Here is a 25,368-nt window from a genome sequence, read left to right as displayed (position 1 = left end):
ATCCTAGAGTTTAACAGCTAAAATTTCTAAAGGTTCTGTTCTCAGTGAGGATGCTCAAGCCTCTCATAGATCTTAGTGCTGATCAAATTGTGCATGTGCCATCCCCACAGAGTGATGAGCATGCCCCAGCCCAGGGCTATGGGGTAAAGCTGTACTTTCCCTCTGATTGCAGCTCCAGGCCTGGGTGTGGCTGATCCCTGCTGGCACCCAGGCAGTGAGGAGAAAGCTGTCTGACTCGACTGCAGAGAGGACAAGAGCCAGACTGGGGAAAGAAGGAGATTGGGGCAAGGAGGCTGGTGAGAGTGAGACTGGAAGGGGGAGAGAAACTGGGAATTTGGGGGGGGGGGTGAGATTAGGACTTGTTGTGCAAGGAAACTGGAACTGGCAACTGTGGGGAGAGTGGGGTTTTGACCCCAGAAGCACCAGAGAATGTATGAAGTCACTGAGGGGCTTTGCTACTCCTATTGATTTGACATGGAAGATGCTCAGCCACTGCAGTGATGGGGTCAGTATAAAACTCCGATAGACAAAATAAAGACTGTATCATAATGCATATGCACCAGGTAAGCACATATGCAAGTAAGGTTGCACAAGCAGCGTACATCTGGCATTTCTTTACGTTTGAGTGGTTAACTTTGCAAACGTAATGTTCTTTTAACATAGTTTTTGTCTGTAATTTATAGTGAGTGTTTCTAAAAAAATGCTCTTTGACTGCCCCTTTATTGCCATCTGGTGATCAGAGCAAGTAATTCCAGTTTCCTTTATTACTGGGTTGTTAACTATGGCCTTTATTTGCACTGGAGTTTTTACTTTGAAACCGGAGAAAGCCTGCTGGTGCAAATCACATTTTGCGCTGGGACACTGCATTTACAGTAGGGGCTTGCACTGGTGCAGGTACAGCTGTGTAGCTACCAAAAACCCAGTACAGGCCTCCCTCTAGCTTGTTTCTCCTTCACGGATTTGAAATGGATAAACTGGAGGATCAGCCTTATTCTTCTTATTGGGAGTCTGGCTGGGAACACTGATGGTCCAAAACCATGTTCTGATTGGCTAGTTGAACCTTTTATAGTGATTACATGGCTGTGCACTAACCCACAATAGTGCACAATAAAACCTCCTGAATAAAAGAAACAGAATGGGGTTGACAGCCAGGAAATTAACAAGGGGAAAGGGGCTCTATAATAATTATCTTGCCTCCTATTTTTAAATTGAGTATTACAAACATTAAGTGAAAAGGCAGCCAAACCCCATTTTTATGCCTCCTTGCTACCTGCTTCCTCTTCCAGGCCCCCCTTACTTTCCATCCCTACTAACCCCCTTCTGGGGTGCATTTAAACTTGCGTTGTCTGTTTCAGTATTGAAGTAGCTCCTAACTTGGCACTATACAATTGAAGGTCCCAAAGTTTGGAGCCAGCCCACCGCTCTCCAGAGCTGCTCAGCTCTCTGGCTATGATGGAAGAGGAAACAGATTCTCTTTCACCTGCCGCTGCCCAGCCTTGGAGCAGAGCAGTGCAATGCAGTGCTGGGCTGCTCTGAAATCGACTTGGGCTGTACAGTGCTGAGGCGAGGTAGCTTAAAGATGAACTGCAAAGGGAAAAAATGGGTCTGTGCTTTTCTTCTTCCTTTTTACAAGGGAGGGAAGAAGGCCTGAAAGGTGGATTTCTTCCCTCTCCATTATTATGATTTAATCTTAGAAATGAGCAGGGCTGTCCAGTCTGGGCTTCCCTGGTTTTGGAGGGCTTACGTGTGCAGGGAGAGCCTACTCTGTTCTCAAGTGGGAAAGGGAGGCTGGGTGACACCTTTTCTCCTGCCTTTATCAGGCGTTTGAGTTAAATAGGGAGCAACAGTTTCAAACAATGAATAAACTCCCCGCCCCTCTCCATTAACCTGCTTCAGTACCCGTGAGCTCATCAGCCCGGGACGGGGCTTCTCCAGCTGGCCGGCCAGGGAGGGAGCAGCGAGCGCCCAGGCCGTGCGGTGTGGATGGGATGCAGCGTGTGGAGGTGGGGGGCGGGTGCAAAGCCGGCCCGAGGGGAGCCCCCACGGCACACACCGCCCCGCAGGGTGCTCGCGGCTCGGCAGCCCGCGGGGACGGGGGGAGGGACGGTCTCAGCTCCGGAGAGGCCGGAGCCAGGCCCGCTGCAGGGAACCTCCCCCCGCCCCTCCATGCGGCGCCTCCTCCCCATCACCCCGCAGCGCCGGCCCAGCCCCACCTCCCTGCCCGGAAGTGATCGCCCCGGCCGGGGTTAAGGGCCGCGGAGAGGTCGGGCCGCCGCCGCCAGGGAGAGGGTGAGTCCCGGGCAGCCCCTTCCCCTGCGTGTCCCTCCCCGCTGCCATCGCAACCCGCCTGAGCACCTACTGCCGCCCCCTCCCCCCGGTGCTCTGGCATCCTTCCAGCCCTGCTGCGCCTGGCCCCGCTGCAAAGCGTCCCCCGCCCCCGGGCCCGGCTGCAGGACCCGTCTCCGCGCAGGACCCAACCATCCTCCACAGACCTCCTGCATTTCCAGTGCGTCCATCTTCGCGGCTTAACTCCACTGGGTGCCTCCATCCTCCCCCTGGGGTGCCCTGCCTGACACCCGGGTTGTGAACGCGTCAGGGACACCATCTTCTCTTGGGGTGTGAGGCGGGTGTTACTGCGGTACAAATATAATAACCCCCTTAAAGTTCCCTCCACTCAGGGCTTTGAGCGTGAGACACTGATCTCCAGTGTGAAGCTACCTTTGGTTCAGCTGTTGGACTAGCTCTTTAAGGACTCTTTAAACCATTGCAGGCTGATGAGCTTTTGGGAGACTGGGCAGAGCGACCAGAGATGCGCCAGCTACAGAGGATGAGGAGGCTTGCGGGGGCAAACTGCCTGCTCCGGAGACACAGCGCTACTTGGAGGAGCTCTACCAAAAATGCATCGTTTTCGGAAGTGCTGCAGCTGGAGGATAAAAAGCTCACTGGTGTAGTTTTCCCTCTCCAGGGTCTAGAGAAGTATCTAGCCTCGAACGTGAACACTGCAAGCTTCCGGACTTTCAACCCCGGCCTGGATGATATCCACAGGGCAGAGGCGCTTTTCAAACCCTCGGGCAGACACACGATTGATTATTTCAGTTCTGCTGTCCGCATGGACCATGCACCACAGCTGTCACAGCCTGAGGTGAAGCCATTTCCAGGGATGGAGAGGGAGGTGGTATCCTTGCTCCTGTGGTCAGAACACATGCTGAGTGGGGGGGAGCAGGGAGTCCATCCTATACAGCATCGTCCCTATCTCCCCTTCCCTGAATTCATGCATTTGGGTGCTATAGTTTTGGCAGTTGGTTTGACCACATGGAGCCAAAAGAGAGCGTCTCTGTGCAGCCTCAGCCCTCTGTGAATCATGGGGGCTGCGTCAGCATGATCTTATGTAGGGAAACCTGCTCTGCACTGTCAATTCCCTCGAGCAAGTGGTGCATTTTTGTCCACACTGGGTAGGCGAACTGATGGAAGCGCAGCTTTTGAAGGGCCTGGGGTCCAAGGACTAGACTAATGCCTGGGCTTTTTGCAGATGTCCCAAGATTTTACAGATCCTGGGACTTCTACAGAGTTGAAGGACTAAGTCCCTTATCAAGGGAACAAAATATTTATCCCTACAGATAGGACAATTACATGGAAATTTCATGTTGTCAGGGCTACTAAGTTTTCAACCTAACTTGGCCCTTCCGGCGACTTTTCATATAGGAGGGTATCAACTAGCACAAAGACATTCCCTGAAAGCAAGTCTGTCTTAGTTACATATATGGCCCCCAGCACCATGCTATCTGAGCACCTCACAATCTGTGATAACACCCCGTGAGATAGGGAAGTGCTATTATCCCCATTTTACAGATGGGGAACTGAGAGGCTACATGACTTGCTCAGCTTTACACGGGAAGTCTATGGTATGGTCTAGAACTCGGCTCCCAAGACTTACGTGAGTGCTGTAGTCACTGGACCATCCTTCCTCGTCTAAGGTGGTAAGGCCACAAGAACTAATTGAGGATTTGCAGGAGTGACCCACTCCTGTTGCACAGGTGGGGTTGGATGAAGGAGAGAAAACTAACAGTAGTATCTCCTTTCTCCTGTCTCTCTCCAGGTGTGCTTTGTGGGCAGAAGCAATGTTGGGAAATCCTCCTTAATAAAGGCCTTGTTTTCATTGGCTCCCGATGTTGAAGTCCGAGTGTCAAAAACTCCAGTAAGTGTCGTTATGGGATTCCCTCCATCTCAACTGGAAGTTCCTGCCAGTCAGGGGAGATGAGAGAAAGAGGGATAACCTTAGCTCTGGGGTAACACAAAGCTCTGGGAGCGTAAGCTGGATTCTGTTCTGGCTTGTGCATCTTCAACAGAAATTTTAAGGTTCATTTGCAAAAGTCCTATTACTGGAAATAGGAGGTGAAAAGAACCTAGCTTGACTCTCAGAGCCCAGGGTAAGTTTGCAGGGCTAACAGTTGGGAGGAAAAAAAGAATCTTATTACTCATAAGTTGGAGCACACTTGATGTGCGACCGCTGAGACAAAACAAACACACAGCCCTACCAAGCTAATTTGTAGTCACTTTTTGAGAGTAGTTTGGCACTCGGAGCTAAATCCTCCTGTTCAAGTAATGACTGTGGAAAGTCTTTGAAGCAGTGGAACTGTTGCAGTCTGCTCCACACGGAGAGGAGCAGGCCACAGGGAGGCTGTGCAAGGGGCCGCCATACCCTATGGACCCACAGAGGCCCAAACTGAGAACCTCCCATAGGCAGAGACTAGGTTCTCTGGCTATGTGTGAAGACCAGGATCCGTAAAGCAGTGGTTCTTCACCTTTCCAGACTAGTGTACCCCTTTCAGGAGTCTGATTTGTCTTGTGTACCTGCAAGTTTCACCTCACTTAAACTATTTCCTTACAAAATCAGACATAATGTGCTGTGACACTTTTGTATTTTTATTACTGAAAAATTGCTTTCTTTCTCATTTTTACCATGTAGTTATAAAAGACATCAACTGGAATGTAAATATTGTACTTACATTTCAGTGTATACTATAGAGAGCAGTATTGGTCCTGCTTTGAGCAGGAGGTTGGACTAGATGACCTCCTGAGGTCCCTTCCAACCCTGATATTCTATGATACGACTTGTTTATGAAATTTGAGTTCGTACGGACTTTGCTAGTGCTTTTTATGTAGCCAGTTGTAAAACTAGGCAAACATGTAGATGAGTTGATGTACCTCTGGAAGACCTCCATGTACCTCAGGGGTATGCATATCCCTGGCTGAGAAACACTGCTGCCGAGTGTTTTCTAAAATCCTTTCTGATACCATGGCTAAATAGTATGGTAAGTACTAGTGTTCTGGTGGCAGCTTAAAGGCTAACAGATTTATTTGGGCATAAGCATTCGTGGATAAAACACCTCTTCATGAAAGTTTATGCCCAAATAAATCTGTTAATCTTTAAGGTGCCACCAGACTCCTTGTTGTTTTTGTGGATACAGACTAACGCGGCTACCCCCTGATACTGCTCTAGAGTTGTAATTTCAAAAAATGTAAGTCCAGTACATCATGTGCCTACTGGACTCTCCTACGTGGGCTCATACAGCATCTCCCTCCTCTCAACTACATAGATTTGTGTAGTCACATTTAGACAAACTTAAGCTTGTGTATCAGTCATTGGGATGGTATCCTGTTTCTACTAAACCATGAAGTGCTTCCCTCATTCAGTCAGCTTGTCAGTTACCCAGGATACATTACAAAGTCTATTCAGCATTTCTAATGAATCTAAAACACTTTCCAGTCTTCTAGGCCCATCGGATTCTTGGTTCTTGTCCATATTCAGCTCAGATTTCTAATGTTGGGCATAAAGTACCTTTTAAATAATCCCATGGTCATTTAGTAATATTTAATAAAGCCCAATCTTTCTCTCTCCAGGGCCACACAAAGAAAATGAATTTCTTCAAAGTGGGGAAATACTTTACATTGGTGGACATGCCAGGCTATGGCTACCGAGCCCCGCAAGACTTTGCTGACATGGTGGAGGCCTATTTACAAGAGCGTCAGAAGTAAGAGAGCCATTGCATGCTGTCGTGTTTTACCTGCAATCTCACAGTGCATCAGAACAGTGGGATGTTTGCGGAGATTATAAAAAGGTGGAGGAGTTAAGTGTAGATATCAAGAAGGCTTTACCAACAATGGGGTGGAATGTATTAGACCACGGTATAGTTTCCAGAGTGAAGTGGTGGCATTACCATTGTTTGAGTCCTGTTTTGAAGCTTGGATGGATCAAAGCACTGGAAAATATTCCCCTTAGGTGCTATCCTGTATTGACTCCTCTCAGGATGAACTAGATAAGACTAATTCTCTTTTCCCATCTCCAAATCCTATGAGGTAGCGTCTCAGTTCTCTTGCTCGTTAACGTAGAAACAACCATTGTTGCATTGCCCCTCACTTGTGTTACTATCTGTATCTTTGTTAGCTTGAAGAGGACGTTCTTATTAGTGGACAGCTTGGTAGGATTTCAGAAAGCAGACCACATTGCCATAGAAATGTTGGAGGAGTTTGGGATCCCTTACGTTGTAAGTTATACTTTCTCTTTAAAACACGAACCAAATTAAAAATGTAAATTGGCCGGGCTCAAGGGCATTCTCTAAACATTTTGTACCTTCAGCTAGACGCGCCTCAGCAGTAGAGCTCTAGCAGTGAGTTAAAGGTGATCTGCACAGGGAAAAAAATTGTCCCCGCCCCCCCGTTTTTTTTATTCGTACTGTATAGGGAGGCCTGAAAATCTGTCTTCTTTTAGGTCTGAATTTTCAAAATTGACCTTATTTTTGGTGCCTAGTTTGACACCCCTTAAAGAGGCCTGATTTTAATAGGCTGGGTGCTCAGCATTCATGTCCTAGTATCCCATTTAGATAGGACATGGAGCAGTTTGAAAGTGGTGGGACGGTGATACATCTTGGCAAATATTTCCAGGTTTACAGTAAAGCAACATTCTTCCCCCCCTGCTCCCTAAATCTTCTCTTTATGGATTTGTGCAGTTTGTGTTAACCAAAATCGACAAAGCTCCCAAGGGACTGTTGGTTAAAAATGTACTGGAGATCCAAGACTTCGCAGAGAAACACACTCAGGGGTGCTTTCCTCAACTCTTCCCAGTCAGGTAAAGCTCACTTCTACTGATGTCTTAATTTTAAGCACCTGAAAAACACCAAACTCACTGAAAGGTATGACAGTTTGGGAGACCGAACTCCTGTTTGTGCCCAGAACAGGTACAATGAGCAGTGTCAGGGCAAGTTACCCTCATGCTGATCCCATCCTATCTGAGGGAGAACCTCCTAAAGAGGTGAGAGGAGAGTTCAGCTTTCAAGGCCCATTCCTTGTTTGGTCTTTCAGATGAGACTGGCAGCAGAGGCACAACATATGATGGTGGGTTTTGTGGTGTGAATGCCTATCTGCGACTACCGCACTCATTCTAAACAGACCACGTATGGGCAATAGCTTGGGACCAGGTTTGAAATGGTTGTGGCATTCTTAGGCATACCAAGGATAGTACTTGCAGTTATGCTGCCCAATACAAATTAAGGCTACTTTGTGCTAAGACTGTATACAAAGTATCTCCTCTGCAGATGGGCGAATGGGCAGAGAGGCTAACATGCAGTTCTTCTCTGAAAAAGAGCAAGATAAAAATGGCATCTTACGTAACAGCTCTGCTGCCTGTGTGTAACTTTAACTTCAATGTTCTTATTCCGGTTAGCCCTGCAGAACCTGTACAACTGTGGGAGAGGGAGCTGGGTTCTGTTTTGGATCTAGCATTAGCAGAAAAGGTAACCAGTTTCTGATTTCAGGCGCAGCTCTGCCCTTGGTTACATCTGTACCACCTCACTGAACCGAGCTGCATGGTACAAATGTAACTGAATGGAATTTGGCATATAGAATCTTGTACGGGGGGTGGATGTGTTGGAAAGAACCCAGCTTGACTCTCAGTTTCTGGGGTGAGACTGTGGCAATTTAAAAAATCTCTTTGTGTAAATAGAGCAAGGTTTATCTTGAGCGTGTCAAACATGGGACCTCAAAATGCTGCTTTTACAGTGTCAGTTTTCAGAGTAGAACTATGCTAAGGCCTAGAGCCACAAAGCTATGTAGGCTCCTAAGTGACTTGGCCAAGGACACAGAAAAAAGTTGTAGCAGAGCTTGAAATAGAACCCAGATATCCATTGCTCTGCATTTGTGAAGTCACTTACAGCAAAAGGCTACCAAAAATCAGGATGGGGTAATGTTCTACAGCCACTTGGTATGGGTATAAGTGACTACCCAAAGCCTGTGCTTTTAGTATCATATCTCCTCTCTGGGGTTGCTGCACCCTTATCTCATATCATATGGGCTCGGGATTTTTTTATTTGATAGTGAGCAATTGTCAATTTGGGGAGATCAGCACTGGATTTTGTAAGATAACATGTAAAGGAGTACACCAGTTTGTAACTGTCATGATAACATCCCTTTCTAATGAGATCCTGAACTAAGTGACAAGCCACAGCCAAGCTTCCATTGCTGAGCACGTTGTACCTGATAAAAGTTCAAATGTAGCTCCTTTATGGAGAAACATAAATGAAATCCTAGGACATTGAAGTCAATAGGCCAGAATTTGACCCTTGATATTTAAATTAAGTGGTGTGTGTAACTGGGAAAAATCCTATGTAACATTTTTTCCTTTTTTTAAAAAAATCTCAGCAGAGAGCCTTAAACATCACCTTATTTTGAACATGTCTTGTGAAGTTGTTAAACTTGTACTAAGGGTTGCTGAACTCTAAACCTCAGCTGCAGAGTGTAGCAATTCTGTTATTATTGCAGCAGTAAACTAAATGGAAGAATTAACACCTAATTTCATTGGATAGAAAATGTTTAGGGCACCACTGACCTGTAATTTCAAACTCTTGTGAAGCTGCATTTTTGCACCAGAAAGACAAGTACTTCCTTCTACACACAAAGCTAAGTGAAGAGATTCTGTGATGTACCATAACATTTTTTTGCTGATTCCACTCTGTGATTGTGCAGTGGTAGAGTTAAAGTTGCTGCAGGAACTATACATTTCCTGATGATTTAGTCCTACAACAATTGATGTTTTAAAATGTATCAAACAATTGGCTGACTTTGAAGTTACCTGTTACTTCAAGGGACGGTGGCAGTTAGCAGAATTAGGCACCTGCATTTAAAGGAAGCAAGGACCTGAACATGTAAATCTTTGTTTCTACAGTTCCATAGAGTATTCTGGCATCCACCTGCTGAGGTGTTTTATAGCCCATGTTACAGGAAACCTTCCCATGATGAATTCTTGACAGCCACAACTCTCCTGTTGTATTCTACTCACCCAGCACAACAGGTACCAACCATATTGCTCTGGACATTGCTTTTTGCTTTGTAAATAAGATAAAATAGTGAAATTATTTTGAGGGTTTGTAACAAGTTTCCTTAAATTTTCATTAACAAGTTGTGATTCATGCAGCAGAATGTTATCTATGATTTTCTAGATGTATTTATTGGTATTAATTTACTAAATTGACAAAAAATAAAGGATTTTTAAAGCTTATGTTTTAACAAGCTTCCACTTGTTTCCCTTCCTTGTTATGAAGATAGCTTTCATTTAAAACCTGCTTCACAATTAAGGCTTAGATGCTAGAACATAGTGGTATAGCAAGAGAAACACCAACAGAGTGCATGTGGCCCTGGCTATAGCAACATTCTTTATTCACTGATCAGCTGTGACTGTCAGTCAATTTGTTTTAATACAGGTAATATATGAGAATAGTCACCCTATGGAATTTGAACTTGTTGATGTATGTGTTCAGTTCTAAATTTTCATGCTTTCTTTAGTGGTGACAAGGAAGTAGCAAGAACACTCTTTCCTGCTGTCTTGCTGTAGGGCTTCCTACCTGGAGGTGGAAAGGACCTGTCCTTTAAGAAGTTATGAGAGGATGATGCCTGAAAAGAAAGTCTGGTACACAGGCTGCGTGGAGTTATGTGGTACCTCCACTCTATGCCCCAAAAGGAAATTACCCTAATGTAATCGAGCAGCAGTGACTACAAGCTGTGGGCTCTCCACCACCCTATCAGTTCCTAGGAGAAAGAGCAGATGAAAAGCTGTGACTTTGTGAATGGTGAGAAGATGACTGTTTTGACAGCACTTGTTAGTGGAGCACTCTGCTGGAAGAATTAGTACTTACATAGCATCTATTGCCTTAGAGAGCAAGGCCTGAGGATTTCAAAGGGGTGGAGGTTACCTCTCCTTTTTGCACTGTGTACTTGCTTAGAACAGACTTCATTGTGGACCTCTCAGGGAACAAACCAAAATTCTAAAGTGATGACAACTGACCATAAAGGAGTGAACTTCCATGGCAAATGAGGTACATGCTGCATATCTGGCCCTACCTTGTCCCTCAGTGGTAGCCTCCTATTCTTCAGGGGCATATAACAGATGTGGAATAAACTTCTCACACTAAGTTGCATCTGTCCAGCAATGCCCACTAGATGGCATAGCTGTAGTGTTACTGATGGGTAAGATTTCCTTCCCAGAAGATCGCCCATTCTTAAGCTCCGTTTACACTGGTGGGGTGTGGAGTACTGGCTGTGTTCTCAGTTGTCACTGCAGGGGCTAGCTGTGTGCCATGACAACAGGCGGGAGCAGCTGGAGCCTTTCACTGGGGCAGGGGAAGGCTTAAGTAGGAAGATGTTACACTGCTAAAAATAGCACTGTAGAGCAAGGAGGTAGGTGTGTGCGTGCGCATACACACACACCCTACCTTTCCAGCCTGGGGGTTCAGGCATGTGCTCTTCACTGAAGCAATGCTGTTATACCAATGCTATGTCTGTACTCTACATGTGACTTAAGTGTAGATTAAGAGGGTGTGTGGTCAAGTTCATGTCTGTTCATAAAAGGAAATGCTTTACCTAACCTAATTAACCTCAAACTCATTGTCATTCGATGTTAATCCTGCTACCTGATAGTAGCCACTCCTAAAAACAAGATCTGGGAGTTGTTGGAACAGTAGCCTAATGCAGTAAACTAATTCTTATGTGCTGTAAGCAAAAGAGATTGATCAAAGTACTTAGGAGTTAAATCCATCAAGCAGAACAAAGGGAGAGTCAGGGCTATGACTCCATCTATAACCACTGTTAGAAGTGCTTAGTGTCATAACAGCAGAGGTGCTGTCCCAAATGGTACATCTCTCAGGGGGAAAGAGTTTCCTGGAGCACATGCTATGGCTCAATGTCAGTTCTTGGTGAATAGTTTCAGCATGCTAGCAAACCTTTTTCACAAGCATCCACTCAGTTTTGGGTACTGCATGCTCTGGGCTCTCGCCAAGTTAAGCATCCAAAATTAATGGACCCTTGTGAAAAGTGTGTCTTACATCATATAGCTTCATATACAGCTGCCTGCTGAACCCAAGGTTCTTATTTTAAAAAAAAAAAATCACACTACACCAACTGCTATCAAAAATTTTTATGAAATACTTTTGATATTTTTAAATACACACAGAGTTTACATTTGTAAGAATTTAATATATACATACTTAGGAGTAACAGCTCTCAAACAGCACATTGTGGACCAGATCCTGTAGTAATTACGTATGTACAAGGACCATTAGATTGACTGCCTTGGGAGTTAGTGGAAGGAATGCAGGACTGGCCCACATTACAATGGTGCTACAGGAAAAAAAAATGCATAGGTGAAGTCCTCCATGCAAGGGTTATAGAGCATTAGCTTTACTTTTATATTTGGCTAGGATTTGTTTCAGGTTGTCCAAGAGGTCTTCAGACATAAATTCTTCAAATACTGTATCAGCTTTTGCATTATGCTCAGCCAGGTATTTCTAGGAAGAGAATGTTACTGGTGAGATTTCCAACTTCCGTTTTTAACCTAAAAGACATGCACATGGTGCTGACACAGAAGCTGCATCTTTTATTATTATCCACTGCATTGGGATAAGGCCATCTATCTATAATTTAAATAGTAAAACTTGTTTCTTCAATAAAAAAATTAACCAAATAACTTGATAGTAAAGTAACTAGGTTGAAAACAGCTGTGTTTGACAGTGGCATGCCACCAAACTTTGTGAATTCCTAGGGCACAAATCTGATCCCTAGGAGTTCTTGTGAATGAAAGACATACTTGTGTTGCCTATTAAAATAGTCTCAACTCATAGGCTGCTGGTGTAAAAGCCAATCCTGTTCTTGAGGGAGGTTAGCATAGCAGAACACCAAAGGAGCATGGATAATTTGTTGATTTTTAGGAAGCTTTAGATCCCTCTTAAATGTCTGCAGAGTGACTGGGAGCTCTCTGCCATAATGCCTTTTCTTCAGACCTAAGACGACTTTTTTTTTTTTTTTTTTTGGGGGGGGGGGGGGGGGGGAGCCTATTTCCTGGTACAAACCTTCAGAGAAATCCCAGTTTCATTGAAGTTAATGGTGCAGGATATCACGCTGAATATCTAAGTATGCCTCTTCTCTCCCCTAGTCCAGCATTAGTTGTTTCCACATTTCTCCTTCCCATTGAATGTGTATATTTCAGATTGGAAACATGCAATCTGAAACTTGCACTTGGATTACAGTGTCCTAACCATTTACCTTCCCCAGACCCGAAGAAGTGCTGTGAAGCTCGTAAGCTTGTCCCTTTCAGCAACAGAAGCTTGTGTCTAATGGCCTAAGCATTTATCTCCCTTCTGTAGCCATCCCCTGCACAGTCACTATGAGTGTAATTCCATTTTAGAAGGGGTTTTGATGGCCCAATACTTTCACTAACCTAGATGGATTTACACAGCAAACTGCACACTCTTTATGGCTTAAGCCCTCTTGATTAAAATTGTTTTCCCTGAATAAAGGTTCTGGCAACATTAATTGTGAGGCAGATGCTCTAGGGATAGTCAGGAGCCCAGAGTTCTATTTCTACTTCTGTCATTTCCCTGCCCTTGGCTGAATCCCTGGCCCCTCTCTGTACCTGTTTCCCCTCCCACAGTTTATGTTGTCTACTGTAATGCAAACTATCAATCATATCCCACCCTTTGTGGATTGGTTAATAAGCCTTTGAACTATAGGAGAGGCTATTGTAGAGATCATTTTGGAAAGATGACTTTTTGCAGTTCTGATAACAGAGGGTCTGAACAAACTAGAACATCCACCCACATCAGCAGTACTGAACACCAACAATTCAAGTATTCGGAGACCTACAGTGTCTCCTTTTTCAAATACAGCCCAGGAAGAACAATTGCAATTGTTACTGCTATTTCATCCTACATTCAATCAGTGTGGTGACAGCTGTTTTAAGTGAGGTTGGCAGGGCATGGTGCTGTATTTTTGCAGCCTCCAAGCTCTTTGGCAAAAGCTTAATAGACATTGGAAGCATTACAAGGGGTCATTTTACCAGTAAACAGGTCATTTTACTGGCTTTGCCAATAATTTGAGGGGGAGGTAGGGAAGATGAGCTATGGAGAGTGAGTATGTGTGGGTACACACACACACACACAAAATCAGTCATGAAATATCCATAAAAGGAACCCTAGAACAAGAGACTATTAAGAGGCTATTCTCAACACCACACACTGGTTGGGTGCTCTGCTTGCACGTGGCAGTTAGTTTCAGCACATTTTTAATCCACATGGAATTTGCTATTGTGTCACTTTGGGAGAAATTGTGGATTTTTCTGTACAGGAAGGGAGAAGGTTCAGCATGCCCAGACAAACAGGAGAGAGATTTGTTCTTTCCAAGGAGCTTGGAGACACTAACCAGTCACTCCCGAGAGAGAGAGACAGACTGACTGACTTTTGGGGAGAACAGACCACCTCTTTCTTCATAACCTGCCATGAACTTGGCAGGACTTGGAGAAAGAGAGAGAGAGAGAGAGAGAGAGAGAATTAAAGAGGGGTGGCGTGGAAATGAACTGACCGTAAATTGCCTTTTGGGCAATGTATATTTCCTAACCCTGCTTTCGTGTTAACAGTAATGGTGTGACTTACCTCTACAGACCCTACATGAAAAGCCACCATCTCCAGGACACGGTACAACTTATCAAGCAGTTGCATTTTCTCTTCATTTGTTGTCCTCACAGCAATCTGGTGCCTGAGGAATACAAATACATTTCCTTAATTGCATGCCCAGGCCAAAGAGAAACCTCTTCATTTTAAGGTTGACAATGTAATAAATGTTAGAAAAACTCAACAGGCTGGATAATTTAAATCAAAGTAATTTAAATCAAGGCAATTTAAAAATCACCAAATGGAAAGCCTCGATTTAAACCTACTTTTCCATTTGTACTTCAGTGTCTTTCTAAAGGAAGGTGCATTCTCATTGGAAGATGCAACTATTAAAATGTTAATTTACAACTAAAACCTTTTCACTAGATTTAGTGCATCTTTTTGCTACCTAAGAGAATACACTAGAACTATCTACGTTTAAGCAATTATGTAGCTTAATATTTTCAGATTAACTGTACATTTTTAGTACGTTAGAAAATTGTGAGTGATACTGCTTATTTACTAGATAATTTACTTTTTGCTCTGATTTGTGTCAAGCTGTAGTAGGATGGTAACTGGAATTTAAACAAACACAAAACAGCATATAAAATACCACCTTAAATGTTTTGGCTAGATAATCTCTTATCAAAGCATGTTCCACCTTTACAACTAAATGATTTATTAAACAGAGATTAACTACTCAGTGGATTAAACTGGTTATTTCAGGTGAGCTTGGGAAAATTTTCAAATATGCCTAAGTAAAAGTGAGTTTAAGTTCCTAGTCTCACCTAAGTCTCTTGAAAATAAGACTGTCTCCTAAATTACTCAGGCTGACCTATTGTGCCATATTTAAAAAGCTTGACCTCAAAAGTTACTCAGGAAAATACATCTTCTATATAGAAAACAGCTATTAACTCAGTTTGCTTGTTTTTTAAAATCAAGGATCATGGATTCAGCATATTTATTTTACTTCATATTTTAAGAGATAATAAATTTAGACCTTAACATTTTGTTTCAAATCCAGATTTAATTTTGAACAGGTTTATTTTTATAAAAAATAATTTAAATAAAATAAAAATCCAATTTCAAATAAAATCTAATCCTAAAACTAAGACTATAGATAAAATTGAGTACCTATACAGTTTATACATTCTCTAGCAAGCATCTAGCCAATTCAGCATTGTCAGACATTACAATAACCTTACATCTAATCTCTCCCAATACATTTTTAATCAGTTCAAATATATCAAAAACTCTAGTGAACCATCCATGTACACAGGAGTATTTTTAGGTATTATATATAGATGTAGTCTAAGATGATAAATCTTAGTTACACAACAATATTATGCGTGCTTTGTAGTGTTAAAAATATTAACATTCTGCAGCTATATGTGTAGGGCTAGACTTTGAATGTGCATGGTTTATGTAGCATGGCACAAGATAAAGCAGGGGACTGGGACTCAGATTTGAGTTCTATTCCTGGCTTTGCCACTGGCCTGCTGGGTGACTTTGGACAAGCATTTTCCCTTCCGGTGCCTCAGTTTACCCATCTGTAAAATGGTGGTAATACGGACTTCCTTTGTAAAGCACTTTGAGATCAACTGATGAAAGGCTATAAAAGAGCTAGAAGGTATAATATTAGGACTTTTATATGGTCAACAAGTGTGTCAAGTCTTGGGGCCTTTCTGTAGAACTTGAAAACTCAAAGACTCTTGATAGATGGGACATGGGATTGGAATATGTAATAACTAACATTCACATGGCTGGATATTAGAGAATGCATGAACTGTAAAGGATACTGAAACCTTTAACTACAGTCCAGTCACTATTGAAAGTTAACTTCTGAATTTCACAGCATATGGAAATGTGTCCAAACACATACAGGTATTTCAGACTCACTATGGCAGACTCACAGTAGCAAGGCTGATTAGAAATGGGCTTTTCCCCTCAAATCAATTTAGTCAGTCAAAAAAAAAAAACCACCAGGGTTAATTTTCAAAAAGTGAAAAGGTTTCTTGACAAAGTCCATTTTCCACTGGAAGTAGCAGGCACTTTTCTTACATTTGTCTTAAATTTTAACCAGCCCTTGCTATGGAGGCATTAATTAATACTCCATACTGCAAGGTTCTGGGAGGAGAGAGAGTTAGTGATATGGGAACCATAGTATATGTGCAAGACTAAGGGCTAGTTACGTACTCAGTCAAGGAAATCTTATACAAACTACAGAAATTCACCATCAACCCTCCAGAGTATGGTTTTCTATCTACATTGCAATGCAGTTGACTTCTCAGGAAAAATCTGTTTTAAAAAAAAACCGTCTGGCTGTGTGCACTTACTTCTTCTGAATTTCGTGTAGCTCATTCATAGCTTCATTGAGGCCCTCGTTGACTCCAGCCTCAATTAGGTTTTTATGTATCTCTAGAGCTTGCAGTTCAGCTGCACTTTTTTCCTCTTCTTCTTCAGCCACCTAAGGAAGGATAAACAAATTCTGATCAGCAGCATGTTCCTCAGACTAAGTTTACCTACCAATAATTAAAGTCCTAGAACTTGCTAGGAGAGTGGATCTCCTGGCAGCAGAGGAATACAGGCAAACCCAAAGAATTCCCCCTATGAGAGGATCAAACCAACGCCTCAGCAGGACAAACTTCAACTAGTAAAAATTATTGACCCCCTTCCCTTCCCCCCACCCAAGATTAAACAGTTGCTTTTTGGTTATATTGATAAAGAGGTGACAAGTAGCAGGGCAACTCACAAGCATGTTTTAAAAGGCAAAGCAAGTGTTCCTGGGTAAAGGTTCAACAACAGTCTGACAAGATGATGTGGAATGGGAGAGGACCATACATGACTAGAAATAGTCCCAAACTTAGATCCCTTTAATAAAAACAAGTAACTCCTTAAAGGTTTCCTTTTTCTCTCTTTTCTTTCTAAGAGGAGCCATTGTTCTCATGGGCAGCCTACCACTCAGCCCCAAATCTGAGTGGGGTTCAAAATGACTTAGCAAGAACTATGAAAAAAGAAACAGGCAGAAACACTTCTCTCCTGTATCCATTAGATCAGCAGTTCTCAAACTTTAGCAACCCGAGGACCCCCATTTTGATTTAGTATTTTTTGTAGACCCCCAAGTTCCCCTCTCAGCCCCAGGCCCCACCCCCACAGCACCACCCCTGCCCCTCCTGTTCCCTGCCTCTTTCCGCCCCCTCCCCTGAGTTTGCCCTGTCCCCGCTCCTCCCCCTCCCTCCCAGCACCTCCTGCACACCACTGGCTTGCAGGGGGCCCTGGGAGGTAGAGAGGGGGAGGAGTTGATCAGAAGGGCCCACAGACCCCAGTTTGGGAAATGCTGCACTAGACTAGTTGGGCATCGGGTCATGCATGAACTGTAATGAGCCAGGCATCATGAGAGGCTGCACACCCTGAAGTGTCCTTGCAGCACCAAATCTGAAATATTTTGTGAACCATTTTATTATTTTTTTTAAAAGACATTTTGCCCTGTCCATGCACGTTGGCACCTGCCTATACCAGCATGCTGCCTGGAATGGTTTTTGAGAAGCTCACCAGGCTTTTTCTACCCCCCCCCCCCCCGCCGCCCCCAACTAAGTGAGGAACAAGTGAGATTAGGACTGGATTAAGGCAGTCGGGGGTCCTAAACACATCACAGTGTGGTGCAAGTGAACTCAGTTTCTGCTGTAGAGAAGCCATCAACCAGGCAGATCCAGGTCCAGAAAGGGTTGCGGAAAAAGGTTGCAACAAGATATTTGTTCCAAGAAAAACTGGGTGTGTAAATACTTCCATCTGAACAGAAACTGGGTACCATACCTGCCAACTGTTCAGAAAGAAATGGGAGGCAACATCAACAACAAACAACATCCAAAGGGTGGGTGTGGGGAAAGGGAGCTCTTCTGCTGGAAGTTAGGCAGAGGGATAAGCAGTTTCTACTCATGAGATGCCACCTAAGACAGGACCAGCTGACTGTCCAAAGCCATAGAATGATTCATCAGGCTAAATTCAGAGTGACAAAGGGTGTAAGTCAGCGCAGAATTTAGTCCTACTTATTCAAAGATTTCTCATTTATTTTCACTTTAGAAAAGTAAATTCCTACCTTGAGCTTCTGCTGGTGATGGTCATCCAGCTTTTGGACTTCGTCTTTCAGCAGTTTTATGTTGCTTTTCTTCTCTGCTATCACCACATTCAACTTCAAGAATAGATTTGGTTTAAAAAAAATAAAACACCACACACCATATGTACAGCTGCCTGGAAATACCTTGCAAAACCTCAGAGTTATATAGAACTTTAAACAATAGACTACCTAGATGGAGCTGAATCAAAGGTCAAGGACCCTTACTCAAGTGCTAGAGATAAATGCTCAGCCTGAACTCACAATGTAGATATTAAGATAAGGGAAATACTGGAGAACTATTTAATGTCATGTTAATTTTCCCACATCAGGAAGCCAGATGAATTTATGTTCCCTCAGAAACAGAGAAAGGTGCTAGTGCGGTTGCAGAGTCCATGGAAAATTTTCACTGGAAAAAATAAACAGATGCTCAAATTTTGTACATTACCTTCGACCCATACAAATCATTTTCAGTGACACTGCTATAATTCTACAGTAGTCTGCACTTATACAGCAATAGGAAGATAACCCTTTTCAATGGGCATCTGAAAAAGGCAGAAAGTGGATGGACTTCTAATAAAAACTAACGAACAATATAAACTATGTATTTTATAAAATAAGTGTTTTTGTCTCAAGGGGTGATGCAATGCATTTCCCCTGTGCACTAACTATTCTATCGCACACCTTCAGTAAACTTTCTCCTGGTTTCCTACATTAGAGCAGGGGTCTCAAAGTCCCGGCCCATGAGCCATCTGCAGCCCGAGAACTGCCTGACTGCGGCCCGTGGAGGAGAGAGGCATGCAGCCACACTGCTGGCAATGTCTGCGGCAGGCGCTGCCCTCCTCCCCACAGCTCCTATTGGCTGGGGGCGAGGGATAGAGATACCATCACCAGTTGCCGGGCAGAGTCAGCCATGGAGGCAGCATCACTTTTTTCCACAATGAATATAAACAAGTCAAAATACCGAAAACAACTATCTGATGCACCAGGGCCGGCTTTAGGCCGATTCAGCCGATTCGGCTGAATTGGGCCCCGCGCCAAGAGGGCCCCGCGCTGCAGCTGTCCGCCCCGCCCCCAGCTCACTTCCCCCTCCTCCCCTCCCCTGCACGCCCCGCCCCCTCCCCTGCTTCCCGTGAATCAGAGATTCGCGGGAAGTCTGAGAGGAAGCAGGGGCGGGCCAGCAGCACGAGGTAAGCTGGGGTGGGGGTGGGGGTGGGGGCGGGGGAAGGGCTCCGGGGAGGCACGGCACGGCCCGTTCCCGCAGGCCCCAGCGGCTCTGGCCCGGCTTGGCTCCAGCCTGGCCCCCGGGGCCCGGCTCCGGCCCGGGTCCCCCCCCCACCCCCCGGCGCGGCTTCCGCGGCGCGGCTCGGGTCCCCCTGTCCCCCCCTGCGGCGCGGGTCCCCCCGCGGCGCGGCTCGGGTCCCCCCGTCTCCCCCTCCCCCCCCGCGGCGCAGCTCGGGTCCCCCCGTCTCCCCCCCCCCCGCGGCTCAGGTCCCCCCCCGCGGCGCGGCTCGGGTCCTGGGGGCGGGGCTTGCAGCAAGCCCCGCCCCCAGGAATCGGGCCCCGCTCTTGCTAAAGCCGGCCCTGTGAGGCACACCTTCAGGATTGCAGCAAGGTGTGCAACTGCTCAGTCACTGAGGCCAAACATTAACAAACTGACAGAACGGAAGCGTTGCCAGGTGTCTAGCAAACACTAAAAACTCTCTGGCAGGCGAAGAACTGTATAAAGTTGTATGACAGTTTTATTATTTCTGAGAAATTTGAAATAAAAAATACAATATAAACATTTTCTTTTCTGAACACCATCTTCAGTGACATTATTGGCCCGCTGGGAGGATTTGAGGACTGGCACTGGCCCTAAGGTAAATTGAGTTTGAGACCCCTGCACTAGAGGGATAAAGTTCATTATGAACATACAGTATTACTCACTCACTCTCCTGGATTAATTTCAGCAATCTTTGCTTCTTTAGAGACTAACTGGACACCAATGTACATTAAGTATCAGTGTGCGGATCTCCGCTACCTAGCCCAAGCAGTAATGTTTGCTGGAACACTTCAGTGGCTAACAGGATCTTTTGTCCTGCTGCCACCTTCTCCATGGACCCAACATAGGGACCAAGCCAGTGTCTCAGCATTTAGCAGATTCCCGTTTTTTGTTGGATGGATTGTGGAATGATTACAGTACTGAATTACATGTCCTAAATGTGCAGAGGCTCAGGGTAGAGGTATAATATTTCAGATTCAAGACCTTGTACAGTGCTCAATTCATTTGCATGAATTAAGCAACGAAGGCTGGAGAGCTGAGGTGGTGAACTGCTGGTGCTGACTACAAATGACTATTTGTGTTACTAACAATACAGGGTCTACCTTAGCACACATAGCGCCTACAACTCAAGTTAATTCACTGGCTGCTTTTTTAGGAATAACTTGTATTTCCTTCTCAGGTCTGGAGCTCTGCTGAAACAAATCAAGGAGCAGCAGACTCATTGCCAACCAAGAATATATTTTGACTGTAAATTTCTCTCTATATTCATGGTTTAAACCTCTCACTTAAATTGGTTGTTTCACCATCTTACAACTCCGGTCACCTTATATAGCCTAGGCCTGGTATTTCTGCTTGCTGAATTCGTTTACTCTTACATGTTCTTGAATAGGAGAAAATCCACATTTGCTTGACCGAGCTGAGATCTGTAACACCTACAGGGAACTTGGTAGCTGGGCTTGCAATCCATACCCTCTGCTAGATAACTAAGTGGGAAGTTTGCTTCCTCCAGAGGTATTTACGTGCTTTCACTGCACCAAACCATACACATTTGGATGAAAATATTTTGTGGCAGGTGTTCAGTTAAAGAATGCGGATTTAAGAGAAGTTACAGAATATGATCAGTAGGTTTCTCTAACCAGCAATGCCAAGAATAATATATAGCCCACTGACTCACTGCCTGAAGGCCACCATTCTGAAAATATTTACTATGTAAACCCCGTAAGCAAAGATGTATAAAGCTTTTAGAGCTCACCTGTTCTAAGGAATCCTCTAAAATGATTTTCTTGTTACTAGCTTTACTTATTGCCTCTTCAGTCTCATCTATTATCTGCATAAGCGGAACCTGTAATGCATATTGAAAAAAAGACACACAGATAAGAGAGCCATGTGGTACAGTTCTGAAATTTACAAGGAATCGCTGACTGAATTCTGCCCATTAATGGGTATTCAAAATCTCTCCGCATCTTTAAAACAGACTTTTTTTTTTAAATCAGCCTGCCAAAGAAATGTTTCCTCCCCACATCCCCAAACATGTATTCTCCCCACCCCCTACCCCCACAAAAGTTACTCCTGCCAGGTAAGACTCAGCCCTACATCAGTGGCAGGTCACTGTTCTAACATCACTGAAACAGTAAAACTAGTGCAGCACTCAAGACCCACAGACAGTTCAGAGATGCAGCCATGTAATGGACAGATTTTGCCAGGTGGTAGGTATTTTCCACCATGTTTCAAAGAGGCAGCACAGCTAGGCAGGGGAGAAGGAATAGAAGCAGTGCAGTAGGCTGGAGATGGTTGCAGGAAAGGGGGCACAATATATGCTGCAGCAAACAAAGAAAAGAATAAGTGAGATGAAGATGGCTTAAAATTCTCCTCTGAGGGATTGTAGCTTTTAACCAATCCCTACACTTTTACTCCTGGGGGAATTCTGCGCCACTGCGCACATGCAAAATCCCCCCCCCCCTGCAGAAAATACATTCTGCCTGAGAAGTGCTGCAGTTCTGCCTTTTGCCCAATTCTGGTGCCACAGAATTTTTTCCTGGGGGCAGTTCTGCATGTGCGCAGTGGCGCAGAATTCCCCCAGGACTAGAAATTCATCACAGCACCCTGCCTGCGGCACCAGGTTACGACAGAAAGAGTGGGGCACATGGGGCTGCTGGGGAAGGCAGCGGCGGGTGTCTCACATTGGGGTTCAGAATGGCTAGTGGGGCGGCAGACTGGGGCACAGGCTTAGGGGAGCTAGTAGGCTGACAGCGTTGAGCCAGGGGCTGAATGGGAGGCAGAGACACATGGGGATGGGGGGTGGGGACAGCGGCAGATATGCCTGACTGAATGGGAGAGGTTTGGGGTCAGCCAGGGTCTGCATGGGGGAAGGTTCCCCATCTCCCTAACAATCCCTCCTCCCTCCCCCACCAAAAAATCTGTTCCATACTTCTCACCCACACTCAACAACACTCCAGGTATACTCCAGGCTCCTTCCCTCTCCCTCAGTTCCTGTTACCCCTGACTCCCCGAAATCTTTGCACTGCTTCTGACAGGTGCAGGAAATACATTTCTGTAATGTAATTTAAATGAATTACTCAAAGTTCCGTATTAATATGCTTAGTAAGAAATCTATTTATAAAAAAAATAATAATTTTTTTGGGGGTGGAGGGAGGGAAGACGAGGAGGTCTATATTGTGTTATTTTGACAAATAAAATATGCAGGATTTTAAAATATGTGCAGAATTCTTAATTTTTTGGCACAGAATTCCCCCCGGAGTAAGTTTTGTTTGTAACACAATTATGTCTGTCCCTCCCCCTTTGATTCAAGACATCTGGCTTGTTAATGTGGCCCCCCCTCACCCTCCATTCTGTAGCAACGAGTGATGGGTGAAACTTTTTCTTTGCATATTATATATATATATATATATATATATATTTTTTTTTTTTTTCCAACTAAAAAACAAACCAACCGAAAACAAAACATTTTGGAAATATCAATTAGATTAGACAATCAAATATTGAGTTCAACCTGAACAAAGTAGTTTTAGTTTTTCGGTTTGAGGAAAAAAAAAAACAAAATTCAGTTTCTGTTCAAGACACTCAAGTTTTTCCCAGATGTTTCCGTTCAGACACAAAATGGAAAAAAAAAAAAAATAATATTGATTATTCGTTCAGCTCTATTGGCAACATCCCACGCAGGCTAGACTGTACTGCAGCTATAGTAGGGATGTTCAAGGACGACCTTCCTTGTATTTTTCCTAACATTTTACCGCTGAAATACATAACACTGTTCGCAGGACTCAAGTGTTCCAAACAAAAGCAGTTGTTAAAGCACACCTACGTTGATCTGCCTTCTGTATTTGGAGAGAGAATGGGGTCCATCCTCCGGGTTAAACTTAATCTCAAAATCGTGGCCTCTGGAATTTTCCATGCCTGCTGGGATTAGCTTCAGCTTCCGAGCCAGTTTGTGATAATCATCCAGCTGTGCTTCAATCTGGGAAATATGTGGAGTTAGAGGGACAGTAAGAGAGAAAGACACTGAATAGAAAAGGCCAAAACATAGATCACTATTGTTGCTACCTCTAAGAGGGTGCCACTGCCAGGTGGCTTCAGAGATGCAGATATTTTGAGACCTCAGGAAAAAAAAAATCTTTAAAATATTAGTCAGCACTGGAAGCTTTTGAGTGAGACGATCATTTCTTCTATTTACGGAGCAGCTTTTCAGCCATCAATCTCAAGGCACTTTACAAAGGAAGGTCAGCATCATTCTCCCAATTTCAGAGATGGGAAAACCAGGGCACAGAGAGGTGATGTGATTTGAAGCTCAATGGCCTGTAGACAGACAGACTTGAGTGGTTTTTAGCTGTCCATTCCTTTCTGAGCAGCTGTATTTTCCTCTCCTGGATAAATGCCTGCTCCACCTATCCCCTGAATATTCAAGGAAGGTTAGCTAGTCTGCATCCTTGGAAGCTGCCTGTAAGGAGTACAGATGGTATTGTGGCAAAAGCATGGGAATGGGAGTGCAGAGTTCTGGGCTCTGTTCTCTGCTCTGCCACAGATTTCCTTGTGAACACGGGCAAGACACACTTCACGGCCCCGTGTCTCAGATTGCCTATCTGTAAAATTGGACTCACGTGTAAAGCAATTTAAGATATTTGGCTGGGAGGAGTCTTACAAGTGATAAATAAATTAAGAATACAGTTGAGCGACCCAGCCCTACAAATGCAAAGACTGTCAGAGGTACTTATATGGCCCCCATCACCACAGTAGCTGAGCCTCACATTCTGATGCATTTATTCTCACAACACCCTGGGAACTGAAGCCATGTCAACTGACTCTCAAGCTGGCACCCTAACCATAACTGGGCCATCCTTCTTTCTTGTCTCTGGTGTTAGTCACTGACACAGCTTGGGAAACTTTATGAAGCACAAGGGCCTGCTTCTAAATGGGGCATCTCACTGTGGCAATAGTCATGGGAAAGAGAAGACTGTTGAGTCTGCACGGTCCATGGGACAAGGCATCAGACTGGGACTCAGTCACTAAGCCACCTGATAGAAGTCAGCATAGCTGTATTGACGTAAAAGAAGTTACACTAGTTTACGCCAGCTGAGGATCTGGCCCCTTGGTTCAATTCCTATTTCTGCACTAAATTACTGTGTCTTGATCAGGTAATGGAATTGCTGTGTGCCTCAGTTTTGCCATCTGTAAAATGGGGATAGTGATGTTCAGGCTCTTCAGACTATTTCAAGCTCCTGAGCTGTCTCTGCAACTACAGTTGAATGCAATACACATGCCTGCTGTGGCCTCCCGGGGCCTGGATACTCAATGATTCAAATGGGCATTGAATCAGGCCTTGGCTGCTGATGCACAAACAAGTACATGAACAAATTCCAGGCCTACTGGAAGCAAAAGCAAAAATTTGTGCTTGTTAATTGTAAATCATTTTTAAGCTGTTAGAGTCACTCATTTTGGCCTGGTTTAGTGTCATTAGAAAAATAATTCACAGCAACCTCTTAAATTCCCAACTTTTTTTCTTTTGTATTTTGACCCTTAATATCCAAGCTGCAAAGTTGCCCGATTGAAACCATTGGCGGGAACTGGGACAGGCACTCACTGACTCTTTGCCTCTTGCATATTTTAGCTCCTCAGCCCACAGCTGCTGCCGCTCCGTCTCTAGCTCCTTGGTAAGCTTGTTGATAGTTTGCTGAAGCTCATCTTTCTCATGGTTTATTCTCTCTATGTCTACAGCTGTGTAAAGCTGATTATCAACAGTGTGCTGCAGCCGGGCATTTTCCTGCTTCATCATTTCAACTTCCAATTCTGCAATCAACAACAACAAAAAGAGGAGCTACAGATCTCTGGACATTTACTAAGGGTCACAGTGTCGCCACCCCTGCTTTTCCAGTATAAACATCCCATTCATCAGTCAGGTGTACTCCTAGCAGTAATACAGATGTGTACTGCTTCCATGAATGGCACTCTCCATCTTTAAAGTGCTCTACAAACTTAAGCCTCACAGCACTTTTGTGAGGTAGGTTAAAGTG

General features: G+C 44.4%; 2 protein-coding genes across 6 annotated transcripts in view; one reads left to right on the top strand and one right to left on the bottom strand.

Moving 5' to 3' along the window:
* The first annotated feature begins 1,973 nt into the window (after positions 1–1,973).
* Positions 1,974–25,291, top strand: GTPBP8 (GTP binding protein 8 (putative)). 5 transcript variants are annotated; one of them, XM_054044124.1, is made up of 8 exons: positions 1,974–2,003; positions 2,771–3,142; positions 4,097–4,195; positions 5,902–6,032; positions 6,446–6,545; positions 7,008–7,126; positions 9,218–9,343; positions 25,073–25,291. In XM_054044124.1, the coding sequence occupies exons 1-7, from the start codon at positions 1,989–1,991 to the stop codon at positions 9,297–9,299; spliced, it is 918 nt and encodes a 305-aa protein (XP_053900099.1). In that variant the 5' UTR covers positions 1,974–1,988; the 3' UTR covers positions 9,300–9,343; positions 25,073–25,291. The 5 variants fall into 5 exon arrangements, with proteins under 5 accessions (XP_053900099.1, XP_053900090.1, XP_053900080.1 ...); XM_054044115.1 differs by lacking the exon at positions 25,073–25,291 and adding an exon at positions 9,884–10,917; XM_054044105.1 differs by lacking the exon at positions 25,073–25,291 and having other exon boundaries at positions 9,218–9,550.
* The window catches only part of LOC128845445 (kinetochore protein NDC80 homolog), an 81,467-nt gene continuing 67,545 nt past the window's right edge, over positions 11,447–25,368 (bottom strand). Inside the window, exons 11-17 of the mRNA XM_054044181.1 lie at positions 24,939–25,144; positions 23,166–23,318; positions 21,096–21,185; positions 18,064–18,156; positions 16,304–16,434; positions 13,971–14,073; positions 11,447–11,831 (exon numbers count right to left, since the gene is read on the bottom strand). Coding sequence (XP_053900156.1) covers positions 11,709–11,831; positions 13,971–14,073; positions 16,304–16,434; positions 18,064–18,156; positions 21,096–21,185; positions 23,166–23,318; positions 24,939–25,144 — 899 coding nt within the window. The 3' untranslated portion in view covers positions 11,447–11,708. The remainder of the gene's footprint in view (positions 11,832–13,970; positions 14,074–16,303; positions 16,435–18,063; positions 18,157–21,095; positions 21,186–23,165; positions 23,319–24,938; positions 25,145–25,368) is intronic.

The sequence above is a fragment of the Malaclemys terrapin genome, chromosome 1, assembly GCF_027887155.1.
Source record: "Malaclemys terrapin pileata isolate rMalTer1 chromosome 1, rMalTer1.hap1, whole genome shotgun sequence".
NCBI lineage: Eukaryota > Metazoa > Chordata > Testudines > Emydidae > Malaclemys > Malaclemys terrapin.
Note: the sequence above shows the minus strand (reverse complement) of the source record. Positions and strands in the feature narration are given on the sequence as shown.